The 22569-nt window shown below is 34.7% G+C and overlaps 1 protein-coding gene across 1 annotated transcript in view; it reads left to right on the top strand.

The window, feature by feature from the left end:
- Positions 1 to 21980, top strand: part of ABCB7 (ATP binding cassette subfamily B member 7) — a 26290-nt gene extending 4310 nt beyond the window's left edge. Inside the window, exons 5-12 of the mRNA XM_017856572.1 lie at positions 1274 to 1448; positions 2433 to 2590; positions 3503 to 3666; positions 3826 to 3955; positions 7716 to 7887; positions 10522 to 10625; positions 12631 to 12738; positions 21675 to 21980. Of these exons, the coding sequence (XP_017712061.1) occupies positions 1418 to 1448; positions 2433 to 2590; positions 3503 to 3666; positions 3826 to 3955; positions 7716 to 7887; positions 10522 to 10625; positions 12631 to 12738; positions 21675 to 21890 (1083 nt within the window). The 5' untranslated portion in view covers positions 1274 to 1417 and the 3' untranslated portion in view covers positions 21891 to 21980. The remainder of the gene's footprint in view (positions 1 to 1273; positions 1449 to 2432; positions 2591 to 3502; positions 3667 to 3825; positions 3956 to 7715; positions 7888 to 10521; positions 10626 to 12630; positions 12739 to 21674) is intronic.
- The last annotated feature ends 589 nt before the right edge of the window (positions 21981 to 22569 follow it).

Below are 22569 nucleotides of genomic sequence, written 5' to 3'. Positions count from 1 at the left end.
AAAAAAAAAAAAAAAAAAAATTAAATAGAAAATAGCCTATAGAATAAGGATATGAAGAAAGAAAATATTTTTGTACAGCTGTACAATGTGTGTGTGTTTTAAGCTAAGTTATTAAAAAGAGTAAGAAAGTTTTTAAAAATTTAAGTTTGTAAAGTAAAAAAGTTACAGTAAGCTAATTTTAATTTATTATTGAAGAAATAAAATATTAAATAAATTTAGTGTAGCCTAAGTATACAGTATTTATAAAGTCCACAGTAGTGTACGGTAATGCCCTAGGCCTTCATATTCACTCACCACTTCCTCACTGACTCACCTAGAGCAATTTTCAGTCCTGCAAGATCCATTCATGCTAAGTGCTCTATACGGATATACCATTGCAAATCTTCTTTACCATACTTTTACTATACTGTTTCTGTGTTTAGATATACAAATACCATTGTGTTACAGTTTTCTACAATATTCAATACAGTAATGTGCTGTACAGGTTTGTAGCCTAGGAGCAATAGGCTATACCATATAGTCTAGGTGAGTGGTAGTCTATACCATCTAGGTTTATGTAAGTACACTCTATGATGATTGCACAGTCAAAATTACCTAAAATATGCATTTCTCAGAACATATCTCCGTTGTTAAGTGATGCATGACTGTATACCGTTAGCATCTTGATTCAGAATGAACAGTAAGCTAATCAAATTGGCATGTAAATTCTTGACTCTCTTCTATCCCTCAAAGTGCCTAGCATAGTGCTTCCCATTAATTCTTTCATTTATTTGTTCATTTTTCCATTTAACAAATAGTTACTGAATGCCTCTTCGGTGTTCTAAGTGGTTTCACAGGGGAGGGTGGTAAAAAAAAGATTACTTTCTAATCCCTGCTATCCCAGAATCTTATACTGTACTGAAAGAACTTAAGTATGCAGGTGACTAGATAAGAAGGCATAATGTTGTGAGGGTAGTGGGAATTGTCAATTCAGAGTCTCAGGGGAAGGCTTTGTGAAGGAAGTATCATTGAAGATTTTGTTTTAGATCTGGGTTGGAATTAGCTAAGCATTCAGTAAATGTTTATTGGGTGAATTTTGTGGACTTTTCAAATACAATTCATTATGGAAAACTGCAGGGATATCATAGTACAATATATTGAAAGTCAATTTTTAAAATGGAATCTACAGTACAAAATTGTATTCATACATGAAGTCTGATGAAAAGTATACTGATCACTTAAGAGAATAAATTCTAATTATACTTGCCCATAGTTATTTTTATATTTTTTGTAGTATTTTAATAATGAAAGATATGAAGCACAGAGATATGATGGATTTTTGAAGACGTATGAGACTGCTTCATTGAAAAGTACCTCTACTCTGGCTATGCTGAACTTTGGTTAAAGTGCTATTTTCAGTGTTGGTTTAACAGCTATAATGGTGCTCGCCAGTCAGGGAATTGTGGCAGGTAATGGGTCTGTGGCTATCACATTTACAGGCTGTTCAACTTTTATAAAGATTAATGAAAGGAATGTGTATGCGTATCTTAATTATAAAGGATGTTAAAGTGCTTTAACATCCTTGGAGTACTTTTCTCTTTGTATCAGAATGTATTTACTTGATTGTTTGATAATGGTTTTTTAACTTCTTTTTGTTTAGTACTGGCTCATTCATTGATTGGGATTACTGTTTGTAACTACCTGATCTTTTAAGAACAACTTTGTTTTTTTTTTAGCATCTAGTTTTTCTAATTTTTCTTGTAGACCTGTAGAGCAATGTAATTGATTTAGTGTTTAGTTCAAAGGACTAAACTGCAAACACTCTTTTTTTAAGAATTACCAGGAACCTTTTAATCTTTCTACTCCTTTTTTTACTTGCAAAACACTTCAAAAGTAAATGTCTGCTCCTCTTTTCTGTAAACTCCCCCCACCCCCACTCAGTTACTATTCATTCATTCACTGTGACCTAAATATGTGGAAAACATATTTAGGTCACAACAACATTTTGTTGTTGTTGTTTCATTTTGTTTCCTTTAACTTGAGGTACATCAGAATGGTTTATCATCCTTAATTGTAATGTCTATTTTCTCCAATTTTAATGTATACTAATTTTAAATTTCTATGTTACACTACAAAGAAACCATTGCTAGTGTCTTAGGGGAAAAGAGAAACTTTTAGCCTTCCATTTCTATCCTCACTTAAACCATTCTTTTTTGTATATTATATATAGTGTATAGGTGGGCCTTTCCCATTCCTCTTAACATATACTAAGTTCCCTGTATTGCCTAAATCATGGATTAATGCTTTGAAATTGAGTTGACATAAGAGTTGTTGCTGATTAAGAATATTTTGTTTCTGTGATAATAGACTATAAACCTCTCTATCTTAAATTGGGAAAGTATGTAACATTTATCTAAAATGCCCTTTTTTTCTTCTGCCAATTGCATATTAAGGCACCCTTACTGTTGGAGATCTAGTGATGGTGAATGGACTGCTTTTTCAACTCTCATTACCCCTGAACTTTCTGGGAACTGTATATAGAGAGACTAGACAAGCACTCATAGATATGAACACCTTGTTTACTCTACTCAAGGTAGACACCCGAATTAAAGTAAGTAATCCATATAGCACCTTTTCAAAAGTATGTGAACATCATCCTATTAGTAGGATTATTCTAGGAATATTCCTACATCACCACTTTAGCAAGCCCAATTTCTTTTACTTGCAGGAATTGGCAGGGGGGTGGGGTGCTATCACCTGTATTAAGAGGTTGTTAGAGCTTTCACTTCTATGTTTAAAAACCTGGCCACGCATGGTGGCTCACGCCTGTAATCCCAGCATTTTGGGAGGCCGAGGTGGGTGGATCACCTGAGGTCAAGAGTTCTAGACCAGCCTGACCAACATGAAGAAACCCCATCTCTACCAAAAATACAAAATTAGCTGGTCGTGATGGCACATGCCTGTAATCCCAGCTACTCGGGAGGCTGAGCCAGGAGAATCGCTTGAACCCGGGAGGCGGAGGTTGCGGTGAGCCGAGATCGTGCCATTGCACTCCAGCATGGGTAACAAGAGCGAACTCCGTCTCAGCATAAATAAACTAAATAAATAAATAATAAAAATCTTACAATGTTAATGAAGACTGTTATACTAGAAAGTAAATTTTGTTAAGTTGAATTATTTGTACTTACACTGAATTTAGTTATCTAATAATGACACAGAATGTATGATTGCCTCTCCTCGCATCCTCAACCCCTTTCCTCCCCTGCCCATCATCCCTTCTCCCTCCCCACCGCCCCCCTCAAAAAGAGTTGCTCAGAAACCAAAACATTCAGGGTTTGTTTTACTTTGGCCATGAAGCATGAGAAAACAAATCTTTAAATGCATGCTGGGAAGTGGTCTAAGTCCACTTATAAACCTCCTTCTTTTCCATTATTTCCTTTTTCTTTCTGTGAATTAGAAAATTGTCTTCATAGCTATACTCTAGGCAGTGTGTAAAGTGGCTTTTTTTTCTCTTCCCTGCTAGGACAAAGTGATGGCATCTCCCCTTCAGATCACACCACAAACAGCTACCGTGGCCTTTGATAATGTGCATTTTGAATACATTGAGAGCCAGAAAGTCCTTAGTGGAATATCCTTTGAAGTCCCTGCAGGAAAGAAAGTGGCCATTGTAGGAGGTAGTGGGTCAGGGTGGGTAATTTAGTTATTTGTAAAATTCTGTATTATAGACTGATGATTCCCAATGTAATATTTTTTCTTTATTATAATGAAAATGATTACTGTGGTTTAAAAGTGGGTTTTCCTAACATTAATAGGAGCTAAATAACCTTTCTTCATCTCCAATTTCAGGAAAAGCACAATAGTGAGGCTATTGTTTCGCTTCTATGAGCCTCAAAAGGGTAGCATTTATCTTGCTGGTCAAAATATACAAGATGTGAGCCTGGAAAGCCTTCGGAGGGCAGTGGGAGTGGTACCTCAGGTATTTAAAAACAGAAAAAAACAAATTTTGGAAGATTTATTGGGTTGATCAATCTGTAACTAGAACAATTTGAATCAAGGGATCAACATATGCTACTGAACTAGTCAATATTAGACCCTACCAGTGAAGTTCTGGTACCAAAAGGGATTTTTTAAAAAAGGAAAGGAAAAAAACGTGAAGGGAAAATCTGCATGATAAGAAGCCCTGGAATGATAGCATAATAGAATAGAAAGAGCACAGACCTGGATTCTAACCCCATCTCTAACCGTCATTAGTTCTGTGGCCTGGGGCCTCCATTTTCTCATCTGTAAAATAAGGACGCCATTTATCTTTTAGGATAGAATTATTATAATTATTATTATGGATTAGAGATAATAAATGTAAAATACCAAGTCTATCACATAATTGTTCAGAAAATGAAAACTACTATTGTAATTTGGAACAGTTTTCAACATAGTGGATTTATAATAATTACAAAGTAGCTTGGCTGCCAACCTCAATTTTGTATGCCTTGTTAACCACTTTGCCTTCAGTACCAAGCACAGTGCCTAACCCATGTTAAACATTTAATAAACATTTCTTGTGTTACTTTGGAGGGAAAATAAATTCAAAGTAAGATCTGAGAAGTTAAGAAGTAGATAACCTTATAGGATGTGAGCTTTTCTATGATGAAAACTTATAGAGAGACCTGGGAATTAGTTATAGCTAGTATGTATTATAAAGTTGATTTCTGGAGCCAGAATCAAATCCCTGGGAGAATAGATCAAAATATGGGTAGAGGAAGAACTGTAAGAGAGTGATTGGACGGGGATATGTGGCTTGCAAAATATCCCCCAAATGATCCCACACATGGACTCTTCTCTGTCCTCTTTTTCACTGAAAATCCCACGTTAGTCAGCGTGAGTCATTTAGAGAAATTATTAGGTAACTATGTGAGATGATGGATATGTTAATTTGTTCACTATAGTAATCATTTTACTATATGTATCTCATAACATGTTCTATACCTTAAATATATACAATACCATTTATAAATTTTAAAAAATCATATCATTTAAATTGGATTAGATAATCTAATTTAATATTTCCAGTTCTTTCTCACATACCCCAGTTACGATTTTGGAGGACTATGTGGGGCCCAGAAATCTGCCTTTTTGAAAACGCCTCCTAGGTTATTCTGTTAGAGATGTTTCATAGATTGTATGTTAAGTAACACTAAACTAGCCCCCGCACGGTGGCTCACGCCTGTAATCCCAGCACTTTGGGAGGCCGAGGCAGGCAGATCGCCTGAGGTCGGGAGTTCAAGACCAGCCTGGCCAGCATGATGAAACTGCATCTCTAGTGAAAATACAAAAATTAGCCGAGCATGGTGGCAGGCGCCTGTAATACCAGCTACTCGGGAAGCTGAGGCAGGAGAATTGCTTGAATCCAGGAGGCGGAGGTTGCAGTGAACCGAGATTGTGCCATTGCACTCCAGCCTGGGCAACAGAGCGAGGCTCAGTCTCAAAAATAAAAAAGAGAAAAAAGAAAGAAAAAGAAACACTAATCTAAACTGTGTGTCAAGTGAACTGGATTCTGAGCTGTAACTACTTAGGATTCAGTGTCCTGATCCATGTAAATAGATTCCTGCCATTCTCTTGGGCGTTGTAACAATTATCCTCATCCTTTTGAGAAGTAGCACATTCACAAAGGGAAAATATACATGATCAATAAACAAAAGACTGTCATCCTCATTGGAGGCCTTAGCAATATGAATTAAGTCAACAACAGGATATGTGTCATTTTTTCACCTATCAGATTGGCAAGGATTTTGAAATTCCTAATATCCAGTTTGGGCAAGACTGTGTAAAATGGACAATCTCTTGTTTTGCTGGTGGAAGTATACAGCTTTCCTGACAAGCAAATTGGCAATGTGTATCAAGTGCCTGAAAAATATTCATACCCTTTATTCCAATAATTCTGCCTGTAGGAAATTTTAGTAAGGAAATAAACAGAGATGTGAACAAGTCTTTATATACAAAGATGTTCATTACAGCATTATTTATAGTAGCATCAGTTGGAAACAATGTAAATGTCCAACAGTAAGTAGATGGTTACGTTATTATCATAGGATCAGAGTCATGCAGCCATTCATAAATATTGTGTTTTAAAGAATATTGTCATGAAAATATGCAAATACAAAGTATTTAAAAGAGGATAGCAAGCAAAATATAGTATCCTGATTTTATAGTATTAGATGAATACATTTCAGTGGAGAAAAAAGATAGGAGAGAATATCAAAATGTAATAGTAGATCTTGCTACATGATGGGAATATGGATTATTTAAGTTTTAATTTATTACATGTGTATATTTAAGATATCTCACATGATGTTATGAGATACATATAATTAGGTTACTGTAGAGAAGCAAATTAACATGTCCATCATCTCACAGTTACCCATGTTTTTGTGGCTAGAGCAGCTAAAATCTACCCATTTCGCAGAAATTACACAAAAAAATCAGTATTTATTTTATATTAGTTTTTATATTTTCAAAATTTCCACCTAGCATATTTAGCTTTTTCCTAAATATAAATTATTTAAAAATAAGCAGTTTCTGTTTATACAATGAGCTTATTGAGTTTAAGTATTATCTCAATATGAGAAATTTTATTAATAATAGGTATATAAATGATTTAAGTACTGTTTAAAGCAATATATGAAATTCTTGATCTGATTATGATGTTCAAGAAGATGGGTATCCTGGTTAATATGAACTAATGGAGTCATTTTATTTCACCTAACCATAGCCTTCCAACCATTTAAAGATTGAAAGAAAAATAGGGGATGGATGCTCACTTGAAGAAAATTAGCTTTAGTGTGCCATGTGAGAATAAGTTGAAATATCAAATGAATGCTTGAAGTGAACTTTCTCCAAAAATGTATATAGTGTATAAATTCTTTGTTTTCTGTTTTAATATCAATGTCAAAGCTTCTTAGAAACATAGGAAAACATATTCAAACCTCATTAGTAATTAGGGAAATGCTAATTTGAACAAAAAGCACATTTTTCCCCTAAGAGTAGCAACAACTAAAAGTTATTAATAGCCAGGGTTTCTGAATATATGAGGAACTGGCACCTTCATATGCCATTGGTTAGTGTGTACTTATACATTATTGGTTGCTGGTAGGGCCATATTTGGAAGACATTTGGGCAATAATATCAAAGGATAAATGTATGCTTAACTTTTAGCTCATCAGTCTACTTCTAGGGATTCTTCTTACAGAAACACACAGGTGTACAAAGTCATATACATAGTTTTATTCCAACATTGTAGTAGCAACAATTTGGAAATCACATTAAGGTCCATCAGTAGGAGAATATATACATAAATTATGATGTTTCCATAGTGTGGAATATACAACTGTTAGAAAGAATGAGTTAGTTTTCTGTTATTGACATGGACAATCTCCAGGATGCGTTAAGTGAAAAAAGCAATTGCAAAATAATATGTGTAGAATGACCACACTTGTGTTGGGGGGAAAAAATACATGTTTATATATATAAATTCGCAGGAACAAGTCTGGAATGATACACACTAAATTGTTTATGATGACTACCCCTGGGAAGGGAATGGGATTTCGCAGATGAGGGATGATGAAAGGGACTGTCATGTTTTACCCTTTATGCCTTTGTCTCTTTACTGTTTGAGTTTTTAATAATGAACATATATATAGAGAGAGATATAGATATATATTCATTCAGTATATCTGCTTCAGGATGCTGTCCTCTTCCATAATACTATTTATTACAACCTCTTATATGGAAACATCAGTGCTTCACCTGAGGAAGTGTATGCGGTGGCAAAATTAGCTGGACTTCATGATGCAGTTCTTCGAATGCCACATGGATACAACACCCAAGTAGGGGAACGAGGACTCAAGCTTTCAGGTGATCAGAGATTTTAGACCTGCCCCCTTCTTGTATACTTCTTTCAAACTCTAATTGTCAGAGCCATGTTTTAGAAAATGTGATGAGAGACTTCAAAATGTAGTGCTCATTGAGTCACATTTGATTGGGTTACTAATCTCCTAGCCCTCACTGTAACCAGTTCAACATACTAGTAACTATTCTCAAATCATGCAAGTCTTTTTTTTTTTTTCACTTGCAGCTGCAAACACTGTAGGTGTTTGATATTAAGTAAGTTATCAAAATATGCTCAGATCATTACTAACTTGTTATCTATAGTCTTCATGATAAAGGAAAAACAATATCATTCTTTACCTGGGAAAGTAGTAAGGGTAGGGAGAAGTAATTTGATAACGAATAGTGTATATCTCTCATCATAACTTCCTAGATCATTAGATGTTTTCAGTACTTTGACCTCTTTATATTTGATCCTGTTACCTGCTATATTTTCCTTACAGCCAACTTCATTTTCATGTCCTTTGTTCTGTGGCCAAGGATGTTTTGAGGCTTATACATTTCTTGTTAAATGTTTAATTATGAGATGGCTAGGTTTAAGAATGAATTACCCTAAAATGACTGATATTTTTTTGGAGGACACAGAAAATGTTTCTTTACCCCAAATTATTTGAATTTCAAAAGTATAGCAATGTCTAGTTTAGTTTGGGGACGAAATGTATCGATTATAGATAGAGGTAAGGCAAAAATAGAATGAGAAATACTCTATATGAATTTTAACGAATCCCCATTCCTCTTCATTACAAACTGGCTTCATTTATTAGATACACACTATGTGCAAGCTACTATGCTAAATGATTTGAAAGTTTAAAAAATGAAGCATAAACAGGCCTGTTACCCAGGAATTGGCAGTCTGTTGGAAAGTTTTGGGCTAGGTTTAGAAAATTTTAAGCAAAGATTATTTTCAAGTTAAGTTGGTTGGGTCATTACCTGGTAGTATAAGATGCTGGTATCATTCCAGTCCACATTTGCACTTTATTACTGCTTTTAATAGGAGTAATTTCCAGTTATCTGGCCCACCCCCAAATTATGTGTCCATTTGGCTAATTCTGGCGATCCCTAATTTATCATGTAATATGAACTAGCCCTCTTAATGCATGACTTTGCCTCAGCCAGCTATGCTGTGTTCTATTTTGTAATCTTATTTTTCCTTTCTGCATGCCTGTGGGGGATAGGAATAGCTAAAGAAATTTTATTCTTACCTATTTCCCATTTCCTTACAACCATACCTCTCAAAATGAGCAATTTATTATTTAGCATCTATGCTAATAATTATGTTAGAGAATAAACAGACATTTCTTCTCCAAGTTCCAAAATACTATTGAATAGAATTACAACTGAGTTGGTTTCCACTTGAAATTTGAGAGGCACTTCAAAACTAGTCCTTCCTACTTCTTTGAGGAACTTTCTGCTACTGGGTTGATAGGTAGGCAGGAAGATAGTACTTATGGTACCTGCCTTGTTAGGAGAATTTTGATCTTGTGAGTTGGGGAAGCATATGGCTAGCATAAATATAAACTTACTAATATTAAAAATAAGGAGCCCCTTTATAGGCCAAAGATAATAATTGTAGAACAAGTAAAAATAAAAATATTTAATGTACCAGATAATGGTTAGAGCTTATTTCTTAAAGAGGTTACTTAAGCTGAAAAATATGTTTTTTTCAGACATTGATAATGTATAATAGACAAGAAAAGAAGCTAAAAGGGACATAGTCAGCAGAGTACCATCTTCTGTACTTCCAACTATAGTTCTATATAAGATTGATGACCTTAGACCTACAGTAGTCCCAGTAATAAAAGAAAGGTTTCTAGACATTTCACTACATATTTTCCCTATTTATTTAAGAAATACTTTCTAAATATTTATTCTTGTGTTTAGGAATAAATGTGGGCTTACACATTGTGATAAGAAGAGCGTTGGACTGGAATGGGTCTAGTCCAGGTTCTTGCTCGGTGACCGTGAGCCAATCACTTAACTTTTCTGGGCCTGTATCCTTTCTATTTTAAAAATTTGATATGCTAGAGACCTACAATAAATACCTAAATAAAGGAAGAGATATCTAGTATATGCCTTTAACTTTGAAGAATGCTGTGAAAATAATAGCTTTCTGTCAAAAAACAATCCTTGAGAATACTGGCTGAATGCTACTTCTTTATCTTAAGAGACGAATTCAGTTATTCATAGTTTAATGTCTTCAGGTTTCAGATATTGATTTTTTTGGCATTGTCAATTCTGTCATTGAAATTTTCTGAGATTGCTGTTCATTGAGAATTACCTGTAATATAAAGTAACATATAGTGAGCATACTTCTGGTAGAATAATAATAGTAGAATCAAAGTTGTTACCTTCCTGCCTCATTCTCATTCTTCCCACCTGCTATAAAGTCAGAATTCAGTAGTGCATTCATGTTTCAGGGAATGTAATTTGTCAAAAGATATTATATATGAACTTCAACTCTACAACTCAGTAAAATGGACTGTGATCAGGAGAATAGGGAAATGTTCAATGTATTACTTGGTGGTTGTAATCAATGGAAACACTAGAAACATAAAATATGCATGCACTATGCTTCCTTAAAGTAAACTTTTCCTTTACCAGGAGGAGAAAAGCAAAGAGTAGCAATTGCAAGAGCCATTTTGAAGGACCCCCCAGTCATACTTTATGATGAAGCTACTTCATCGTTAGATTCGATTACTGAAGAAGTAAGTTATGATTAAAATATAAAGCTCTTCAATGTTTAATACTTGGAAGTTTCAGTAAAATGGCTGCATTACTCTGTATTTTGAATAAACTTCAGTAGTAAGTGCTATAGAGTAAAATGCCTATCTCCCTTTTTCCATATGGCAAGTGTTGATGGTAAGAATGCCAGGTTGCATTGAACTAGAAATACCACAGTATTAAGTCCATTTGCAAATGTGTCTCCTTTTGGAACTATGTGATAACTTATGCTGTTGTTGTATTGCCCCTGCATCTTACAAAGCTGTAGGAATCACCTGATATGCTGACAAAGGAAGAAAGTTTCAGTCTCTCTCCTGTTGCCACTTAATACTCATTAAAATAGTCATGGAAGTGATTGTGAAACCTGTGACATAGTACATACCAGATAGTCTTTCACTTATCATGGAGCAACTCATGAGATGCAAGTCAGGCATACACAAGCTGCAGTGTTGGTATCAATTTGTATTCATTTCACTGGAAGTGTTATGAAACACCAAGATGTGACACTGATGTCATGACATTGCCCCACAGCTGCGTTAGATTTCATAGCAACATCTTTATATTACATACAAAAGTCTCAACAACAATGGTAATTTCATTATCATATCCCCTTAATCTAGAACTGAAGATAGATGCATTTGTCAATTGCCTTCATTCAACTACCTTTTAATTCAATACATAGTGTAAACCTAGTGTTGAAGGATAGGCCTAATTCAGCTTTGCAGGCTGTGTGACATAATATTTGCATACGGAGTTAAGTTTCAGGGCCCATTGTGTGATCTGCAGCATATTTAAAGCAATTGAATTTTGAAGTGAATTGGTTAGCCTGGGGATTTGTTATATTTAAAGTGAACCATAAGCAGGACCAGACCCCATTCATAGGAAAAGTAGGAACATGCTTATAAGAACTTTTTACCTAAAAATGTGTCATACTACCACAAACTAAAAGACCTACCAACAGTCATTATTTGAGTCATACAGCTTTATTATGTCAGAGAGCATAACCCATTAAGAGCCAACAGACAACCCCCCAAGGGGAGGAGTTATTGGAAGATTTGGTAAATTTTAATGGGCCTTTTAAAAAAGTCCAATGTCTTCACTAGGATGTCAGAGTTTAAGTTGTTAAAGGTTAAAAAAGGAGTCCTCACAAACATAACAGGCTTTCTTAGTATTGGCCTTGTAACTTATTATCAGTCTGCCCTAGTAAAATATAAGATCTTTTCCTGGGTAACCATTTGCTCTTGATAATTTTATTCCTTTAATAAATAAAATGTTCAGAAATATTCATAGGAAATTTGAGTATATCCCCATGCCCCACACTGCTATTTCCATCTAGCTTGCTGTACTTAGACCCAGGTTTCTAAGTATAGCTGAATATATATACAACTCTTATACTTTACAGGGAATAAACAAAAATATATTTCTGGGATGCATTAGGAAGTCAGAATGCTTTTGAAAAAGAGGTTTCTGCAGTTAAAAATATACAGTTATCATTGTTTCCCCTTCTGTCCTCTGAGTTTGAACTAAGGAAAAGCAAATGTTCCTATAGTCTTTGAATCTCCCTATCTTTGGATTATTTTGAATTTCTCTCTGTCCTATCACTTAACTCTCTCCTCATTTTAGTTTTGTTCTCATTGGTAAACATTATATGTGGCTATGTTCCTGATATCACGAGAGTTGTTTATTTGTTTACTTGTATAGAAAATACTTTCTCCCAGATTTTGTAATTTTGAGAAATGTTGCCTATCTTAAAGAATTTTTTTCTATGATAATGTGATCATATTTGCCTTCTCTTTTTGCTTTCTCCCCTTTCTTTTAGCAATTATTAGATTAGGTGTAATATTTGGTATCAGTATAAAATTTACATAATAAAAGATTAACTGGCATTTTTTGTGTTCCTTTAGGAAATGTATGATTATTTTAATTTACATTTGCCTAATGCATAGTTCTTTTTATTTTCTCCTGTTCTTCATATTACCAAACTTGCAGACTATTCTTGGTGCCATGAAGGATGTGGTCAAACACAGAACTTCTATTTTCATTGCACACAGATTGTCAACAGTGGTTGATGCAGATGAAATCATTGTCTTGGACCAGGTAAGAGATTTAACTTTGAAGTTTAGCATTTGAGGAACACTAGAAATTGTTATAGATACAAGAAGCTTAAATATTGTTTCTTACATTATTTGGTTGAGATTGAATCCTGATAATGTTCTGTTTTTAGCCCCTTTTGATTGGAAATAATGCATGTCACTTCCAAGAAGGAATAAACTAGATTAACTCACTCTCTATTAAAGTATTACAAACAAAAGTTTAATCAGGAAAGCATTAAATCTTCACGATAGAAGCAGGTTTTCAATGGTGCATATATAAAATAACTTTTCTGCATTCATTTTTGCTCTGAATAGACTCTTTGCTCAGTGTCTTTGCTGTATTATATATTTTTATTTTTCTAATACCTGCACATAACCTTGATGGTTAAAAGAAAATTACCATAAAATAAAGTGGTCATTTTCAAACATGGTCATTTTTATTTTATGTTTTTCCTTCTTGGGAAAGTAAGAAAAAAATAGCCTGCTTTATCTCTTCTAAGGGAATTACTATACGAGTATACTGTAAAAGTCTAGACAAATCAGAGTACCACTATTGTGATGGGTAGATGTGAAAATTGCAATAATTTTTATTTTCTCCTTCCTGTGAGGACCTCTTCTCCCCACACCCGCCTAGTACTTGATTATTTCTAACATTATGCAGTTTTCTACCCTGCATTCAGCCTTTTCTGTAATTATTTTTCCCTTCTAATAAATATATCTTCAATTCTTTATCATTTTGTTTTTTTTTTTCCTTTTTGAGGCACGGTCTTACTTTGTCACCCAGGAGTACAGTGGCGCGATCTCAGCTCACTGTAGCCTCGACCTCCTGGGCTCAAGCAATCCTCACACTTCAGCCCCCCAAGTAGCTGGGACTACAGGCACGTGCCTCACGCCCAGCTAATTTTTTGTAGAGATGGGGTTTCACCATGTTGCCCAGGTTGGTCTCGAACTCCTGAGCTCAAGCGACCTGCCTGCCTCACCCCCACAAAGTACTAGGATTACAGGCATAACCACCACGCCTGGTCACATTTTGAAAACCTGTGTAATAAGAGTTTAGAGAGAAGCATTCTCATGTACTATCTGTATATTGAACTATTTAAAGGGACTTTTTCACTCCACTAAAATTTCTTATAGGGTATTCAGTGTTGTGGTTTGTATATTATTACCTTCATAAGTTGCTTGCATGCTTGTGACCCTAGGCCTTTCTGTTGGTTTGTTCTTAAATATTTACATTCATTACCAAACTGATTTTTCCAGTATGGTTGTACCAGAATGTCTTAAATGGGAAATTTTGTGAATATACCTTATTATATCATTGATGTTCAAGAATATTAAATAAAATCTGCTACTTTTTTATAAGCTTTCTGATTCTATGCAGCCATTTAGTGAGAGCCTTTTCTTACAAATAGAAGTTGTTAAAATACGTTAGCAGGCATGTGATCACCTGCCTCATGCCATGTAATTCATAGTATCTATACACTTATTTTATGCCATTGCCACTTGGATTTTGGGTTGTAATTGGACCTAATTTATTACTGATCATAGCAACTGTATCTAAAGAAGAATCTCTTTATTATTCATAATTTGATGATTCTGTAGTTGTCTGATTATGAACATAACAGATTTTCATTTTCTAGTGAAACTAATATGACCTTAGCTTTGACTAATAATCTGTCACCTCCTGTGTTCTGTCAGCAATTTCTTATAGTAGTATTAATGTTAAGACAGCATATCTAGGGAACTTCTAGTTAAACGTGGAAGGTTGGATACATTTGTTTATCTCTTCTTCCCCTAACCATACTAAAATGAAAGTTAATAAATAAAATAAGTATAATAACTATAAAGCCATAAGGACAAGAATAATAGGAGAGGAAATAACAGTGGACAAGAGATATCAGCAAATTGGGGAAACTGGTAAGTAGATAGATTAGCAGAGCTAAAAGTTCAATACTGTGTGTGAAAAGAGAGAGACATCAATTTTTTAAAAAAGCAAATTGATTCATGTTGTAGACCCCTGAAAAGGCTCAGGAATTGAAAGCACCAGGCATGATGAAAGGTGGCAATAAGCATGAGGTTGAAAGTAACAATTAAGTGTAAGACTGCATAAGAAATAAAGTTGCTTAGCACAAGTCTGGAGATTTACTCATCAGGAAATTACTGGCTTTGGACACAAGCAGACCACCAGGTACATTAACAATGAAGGGAGAGATTAACTGAAAATCAAAACATACCAAAGGATAGGACCACAGGCCCTCTTGTGCCACTGGCTCCAAGAACTTTGCCAACCAGTTGTTTATTTTACCATCACTACTCCTTTCCTCATCAGCAAATAATTGGAGGATTCTTCTCTGGAGAAGCAAAAGCAGCCCCAGGAAAAAAAGAAAGATACTTGTATTTGGGAACCCCAACAAAATGTCCAGATATCTATATAATCATCCTACCATGAAGTCCACTGGTTTAGAAGGCATCTTAATGCACACAGAGCTTCCAGTCAGCCTTTCAATGCTCTATTCTTAAATGTCAGTGGATAGACCTCCAAAACAGAAAATAAGGAACTCAATGGAAAATGTAGACTTTCTTAATATGCTCAGAGATCATGGAAAATACAGTATTTCTAAAATAAGGACAGAAGAAAAAAAGTAACCTGTAATCCCAGCTACTTGGGAGGCTGAGGTGAGAGGATGACTTGAGCCCAGGAGGTGGAGACCAGCCTGGACAACATAGCGAGACTCTGTCTCCAAAAATTAAAAACAACAACAACAAAAAAGTAAAGGAAACTTATATGGCCTGATCTGTAGGATATATTGGTAAGTGGGAAAAAAAAGTACATACAAAAGAGAATATAGCATGCTACCTTTTGCAAAGAAGATAGGGGAAAAAAAGAATATATGTATATCTGCTTATTTTTGCAAAAAAACTCAAAGGGTAAACTAGAAACTAAAGCAATTGGCTGCCTGTGGGATGCGGGTACAAAGGGTTAGATACAGAAAAGAGAATGAAGTTTTAATATTTTACTTTTGAACCATGCTTAGTAGTTTTATACCTTCAAAAATAAAATTAAATCAACAAGGGTAAAATAAAATTAAATACAAACAGAAAGAAGTAAAACTAATTGCATATAAAATTGCTAACATAACCACCCAGAAGAAAAATAAATTAAGCCAAGTAACTTTTGAACATATTACTTTGATTATATACCCTTCGTGGAATATATTTTAAAGACAAAAATAACCCAAAGGAAATTCTAACTTAGTGTATTGTTGGTAGTAGTGTGGGGGTAACCATTTTGAGACTATTTTTGTGTATAGTGTAAGATTGAGCTTATGAGTAAATACATTGATGTTGGGAAACAGATCTCTTGGGAGAAGAAAGATACAACTGTGGAATTGGCAAAGAAGAGGAGAACCTTGCGATATATTAGAATAGAATTATCAGTCTGAATTTATGATTTTAAAAAAATGTCCTAACTCTATTCACTGAAGAGGCCTAGAAGCGGTGAAAACCCAGTAGTAATGAGTATACTTGGCAACCAGATCTTGCGCACTAAATACTGTTCCTCACTAAAAGGAACCAACACTTTTTGGAGAAGTAGTTGATTCCTGATCTGGGTCAGGGAAACTAATGAACACAAGTCATGAGGACACAGGAACCATTTTGAATGAGCTCCCACTATCCAATTGGGGCATAAAAAGAATAATGACACTAATTAATTATAATACATTGAATAAAAAACATCTATGCATCCATGATGATACTACTAAAACAAAATTATCAAGGGGAAAGGGACAGTTCCCCTTTAGGAAGAAAGCCAACTAATACATGAAATGTAAAAGAATTACAAATTTAGAAAATCACATTTTACAGCCACCATTGTAATAATTGATTCAGGTAAGGGTCCTCACTCGTTGCTGAAACCATGTGGTGTAAAGCTATTGAGGCTAGAATATTTGCACAGTTTGAAATTACCATAGATTACTTACTAATTAGAGAAAAAATACCTTGAAAATAGAGAAATAGAGAAACTGGTAGATGTCACCTTAACCAAATGATCAAACCTAATATCAGTAATGGAGCAAAATTGAACTCATGTACTTCCTGATGTAATGCACTGAAGATATATTATCTTTTCTTTCTGCCCAAAATGTTTAACCTGGGCTGGGCGTGGTGGCTCATGTGGGTAATAACAGCACTTTGGGACGCAGAGGTGGGAGGATTACCTGAGCCCAGAAGTTCAAGACCAGCCTGGGCAATATAGCAAGATCCCATCTCAAAAAAACAAAAGTTTAGCCTGGATCTAATAATCAGAAACAACTAGACAAATACAAATTGAAGGGCTGTCTTTTAAAACAGGACTGGACATTTTAGAAATATCAACATCACACACACACAGACTAGAACAAAGCTGTTATAAATTCAATGCGTTGATCCTGATTGGATCCAAGATGGAAAAAAGTATAAAGGACATTATTGGTACAATCGATGAAGTTTGAATATGGACTGTATGTTAAATAAGAATATCATATCATTGTTCAGTTTTTTTTGTTGGGTTTTTTGTTTTTTGTATTTTGGTAGAGATGGGCGGGGCAGGTGTCTCATCATGTTGCCCAGGCTGGTCTCAAACTCCTGGGCTCAAGCAATCCTCTCGTCTCAGCCTCCCAAAGAACTGGGATTACAGGCACGAGCCACCATGGCCGGCCATTGTTAAATTTCCTGAGTGTGATATAGTTGTATTTAAGTCATGTAGGAGAATGTCTTTATTTTAGGAGATACATGCTAATGAAATATTTAGGGGTGAAATGTAATGATGTCTGCAGCTCATTCTTAGATGGTGTAGCAAAAAAGTGATGTATATATAGAGAGAAGGTGAGGTGGAGAAAGCAAATGTAAGAAAAAATAACGGTTGCCAAACTAGGAGAAGCATATAAAGTTGTTCATTGTATCACTCTTGAAATATTTCAAAATTTTAAAATGGGTTTGGTAAATAAATAAAGGAATGACCTGAGAACAACATTTTAGAAATGAGACATGTCTTTGCTGAAATAAAGTCGAGAAAATCTCCAAAAGAGAGAGAATATAGAGAAAAAATCAGAAAACAAGAGAATTTGTCTAAAACTCCAACATCTGACTAGTGGTAGTTCTAGAGAGGCCAGAAACAGGGGAGGAAATTGTCAAATAATAGGTTGGTGCAAAAGTTATTGTGGTTTTGCCGTAGAAAGTAATACCAAAAAAGTGTCTAGAACTTCAGAGCAAGAGTTTCTAGATTGAAAGGGCCTGAGTACCCACCACAATGAATGGAAAGGAAAATAAAGCTATATCAGGGCACATTATCATACAACTTCAGAATTGAGGATGTAGAAAACAACCTAAAAGCTCTGAAGGAAATATCTCTGGGTGGTGGGGGGAAATAAACTAATAGATTACCTAATGTAGTTGATTATGAGAAAATACTGTTGAAAAGGGTTTCGTAATTCTGTAATAAACTTTGGAGAGATTTCCAATAGTGACATAGAAAACTAAGCAAATGAAAAGAAACAAGGAAGTTACTAAGTCTAGCAGGATTAAAAGACTGTATAAGAAAATGTATATGTAATCCTAGTACCTACTTAGCTAAGCAGGGAATACTTACATAGTCGTAATAAGGTAAACACTGAATTAAAATTTGTGATGTAACTGATGTTATTAGAGTAAATGATGGAGTGGTGGGAATGTGGGATAGTATGAGTGTTGAATCTCCGTATTCCATAATAGGAAGTTAGTAGATAATGCCAGAAATGAATAAATCAAGAAATAGCAGTATAACCTTACATGTAAATACTTAAAAGTAGGCGCAGACAAATTTCAGTTATTTTACTTAAGGGTTTATTGTAAAAGTCCTGTTACCAGGAATACCAGTAAAAGTGACAGAATTCCTTTTGTCTCTCAGCATGGTTAACCATAGCTATCAAGAAACAAATTAATTGTAGATCAGAGTTTGGAATCTATACCACCACATCTTTGCAGTGTTAAGTTTAATAACCATTGTTAACAAAAACAGCNCACAAGTCATGAGGACACAGGAACCATTTTGAATGAGCTCCCACTATCCAATTGGGGCATAAAAAGAATAATGACACTAATTAATTATAATACATTGAATAAAAAACATCTATGCATCCATGATGATACTACTAAAACAAAAATTATCAAGGGGAAAGGGACAGTTCCCCTTTAGGAAGAAAGCCAACTAATACATGAAATGTAAAAAGAATTACAAATTTAGAAAATCACATTTTACAGCCACCATTGTAATAATTGATTCAGGTAAGGGTCCTCACTCGTTGCTGAAACCATGTGGTGTAAAGCTATTGAGGCTAGAATATTTGCACAGTTTGAAATTACCATAGATTACTTACTAATTAGAGAAAAAATACCTTGAAAATAGAGAAATAGAGAAACTGGTAGATGTCACCTTAACCAAATGATCAAACCTAATATCAGTAATGGAGCAAAATTGAACTCATGTACTTCCTGATGTAATGCACTGAAGATATATTATCTTTTCTTTCTGCCCAAAATGTTTAACCTGGGCTGGGCGTGGTGGCTCATGTGGGTAATAACAGCACTTTGGGACGCAGAGGTGGGAGGATTACCTGAGCCCAGAAGTTCAAGACCAGCCTGGGCAATATAGCAAGATCCCATCTCAAAAAAACAAAAGTTTAGCCTGGATCTAATAATCAGAAACAACTAGACAAATACAAATTGAAGGGCTGTCTTTTAAAAACAGGACTGGACATTTTAGAAATATCAACATCACACACACACAGACTAGAACAAAGCTGTTATAAATTCAATGCGTTGATCCTGATTGGATCCAAGATGGAAAAAAGTATAAAGGACATTATTGGTACAATCGATGAAGTTTGAATATGGACTGTATGTTAAATAAGAATATCATATCATTGTTCAGTTTTTTTTGTTGGGTTTTTTGTTTTTTGTATTTTTGGTAGAGATGGGCGGGGGCAGGTGTCTCATCATGTTGCCCAGGCTGGTCTCAAACTCCTGGGCTCAAGCAATCCTCTCGTCTCAGCCTCCCAAAGAACTGGGATTACAGGCACGAGCCACCATGGCCGGCCATTGTTAAATTTCCTGAGTGTGATATAGTTGTATTTAAGTCATGTAGGAGAATGTCTTTATTTTTAGGAGATACATGCTAATGAAATATTTAGGGGTGAAATGTAATGATGTCTGCAGCTCATTCTTAGATGGTGTAGCAAAAAAGTGATGTATATATAGAGAGAAGGTGAGGTGGAGAAAGCAAATGTAAGAAAAAATAACGGTTGCCAAACTAGGAGAAGCATATAAAGTTGTTCATTGTATCACTCTTGAAATATTTCAAAATTTTAAAATGGGTTTGGTAAATAAATAAAGGAATGACCTGAGAACAACATTTTAGAAATGAGACATGTCTTTGCTGAAATAAAGTCGAGAAAATCTCCAAAAGAGAGAGAATATAGAGAAAAAATCAGAAAACAAGAGAATTTGTCTAAAAACTCCAACATCTGACTAGTGGTAGTTCTAGAGAGGCCAGAAACAGGGGAGGAAATTGTCAAATAATAGGTTGGTGCAAAAGTTATTGTGGTTTTTGCCGTAGAAAGTAATACCAAAAAAGTGTCTAGAACTTCAGAGCAAGAGTTTCTAGATTGAAAGGGCCTGAGTACCCACCACAATGAATGGAAAGGAAAAATAAAGCTATATCAGGGCACATTATCATACAACTTCAGAATTGAGGATGTAGAAAACAACCTAAAAGCTCTGAAGGAAATATCTCTGGGTGGTGGGGGGAAATAAACTAATAGATTACCTAATGTAGTTGATTATGAGAAAAATACTGTTGAAAAGGGTTTCGTAATTCTGTAATAAACTTTGGAGAGATTTCCAATAGTGACATAGAAAACTAAGCAAATGAAAAAGAAACAAGGAAGTTACTAAGTCTAGCAGGATTAAAAGACTGTATAAGAAAATGTATATGTAATCCTAGTACCTACTTAGCTAAGCAGGGAATACTTACATAGTCGTAATAAGGTAAACACTGAATTAAAATTTGTGATGTAACTGATGTTATTAGAGTAAATGATGGAGTGGTGGGAATGTGGGATAGTATGAGTGTTGAATCTCCGTATTCCATAATAGGAAGTTAGTAGATAATGCCAGAAATGAATAAATCAAGAAATAGCAGTATAACCTTACATGTAAATACTTAAAAGTAGGCGCAGACAAATTTCAGTTATTTTACTTAAGGGTTTATTGTAAAAGTCCTGTTACCAGGAATACCAGTAAAAGTGACAGAATTCCTTTTGTCTCTCAGCATGGTTAACCATAGCTATCAAGAAACAAATTAATTGTAGATCAGAGTTTGGAATCTATACCACCACATCTTTGCAGTGTTAAGTTTAATAACCATTGTTAACAAAAACAGCTACTGGAAGAAGTAAACTTTTCATTTTCATTAAATCTTTTTTATTTTATGAAATCTTTTTTATTTCAAAGTACACGTAAGTATTTAAGGATATTATTTTTAAATCTTTTAAGTGCCTGTGTAAATAGCAGTGCTTTTGATTTGAATATTTGCTGATTACGGAAAATATTACCTTTTTACATTTTAACCTTCCCTTCAAAATGACAAATGAAACATTACAATTTTATTTCCTTCAAGTAAAATGGTGTTTATGGTATTAGAAATTTTATAGCCTTTTGTTTGTTCCCTGGCACTGGATAGCTCAACAGGAAGGAAAGCATTCCTACCTAAATTTTTTTTCACTTGTACTGTGTATGAGGAATTGGGAGAAGTATTTTAATGAATGCAAATCCTTCAAAATCCTTAGTTAGAAAATATTTGGTATTTTCAGTTATTATACTAGTTAAATGACCTTTCTCCGTGTTTCTCATGTGTTTGCTTTTTAGGGTAAGGTAGCCGAACGTGGTACCCACCATGGTTTGCTTGCTAACCCTCATAGTATCTATTCAGAAATGTGGCATACACAGAGCAGCCGTGTGCAGAACCATCATAACCCCAAATGGGAAGCAAAGAAAGAAAATATATCCAAAGAGGAGGAAAGAAAGAAACTACAAGAAGAAATTGTCAATAGTGTGAAAGGCTGTGGAAACTGTTCGTGCTAAGTCACATAAGACATTTTCTTTTTTTGTTGTTTTGGACTACATATTTGCACTGAAGCAGAATTGTTTTATTAAAAAAATCATACATTCCCATTTTCTATAATCCTTCTTTTAGATAAGATTTATTTAAAAGGGGATTTGAGTTTTATATCTTTCACAATCTATTTAATGTGGCATCTGTAATTATCCCCAAATTATTTTCTTGTCACTGTCCTGGTTGTGCTCAATGCATAATTTTTGCTACCTGTTTGATATTACCACATTACCCTCTTGAAGCCTGACATTCATTTGATATCTATAGCCAGATGAATCAGATTGGTTTCCCAATTTTTGTAGTTTTTAAAACTTCCTTTATGCTGACAATTTAGAGGGAAAGTGTCTGTTTCTTAAAATGAAAGAAAAAGAGGATAGTGTAAGTTTGTTGTTTCTTCTCCCTCCTCCCTCCAATTGAAATTGATGTGAAAATGAATTTATAAACTTTTAAAATTAGAATGTATCAGAAATAGACATGCATTTATAGTTCAATGTCTTACTCGATAGGTTACTTACTTTTTTTTTGTTTTTAGACAGATTCTGACTCTGTCACCCAGGCTGGAGTTCAGTGGCACATCTCGGCTCTCTGCAACCTCTATCTCCTGGGTTCAAGCAATTATCATGCCTCAGCCTCCCAAGTAGCTGGAAT

The sequence above is a fragment of the Rhinopithecus bieti genome, unplaced genomic scaffold (assembly GCF_001698545.2).
Source record: "Rhinopithecus bieti isolate Rb0 unplaced genomic scaffold, ASM169854v2 scaffold_45361, whole genome shotgun sequence".
NCBI lineage: Eukaryota > Metazoa > Chordata > Mammalia > Primates > Cercopithecidae > Rhinopithecus > Rhinopithecus bieti.
This window is presented reverse-complemented; position numbering and strand designations above follow the sequence as displayed.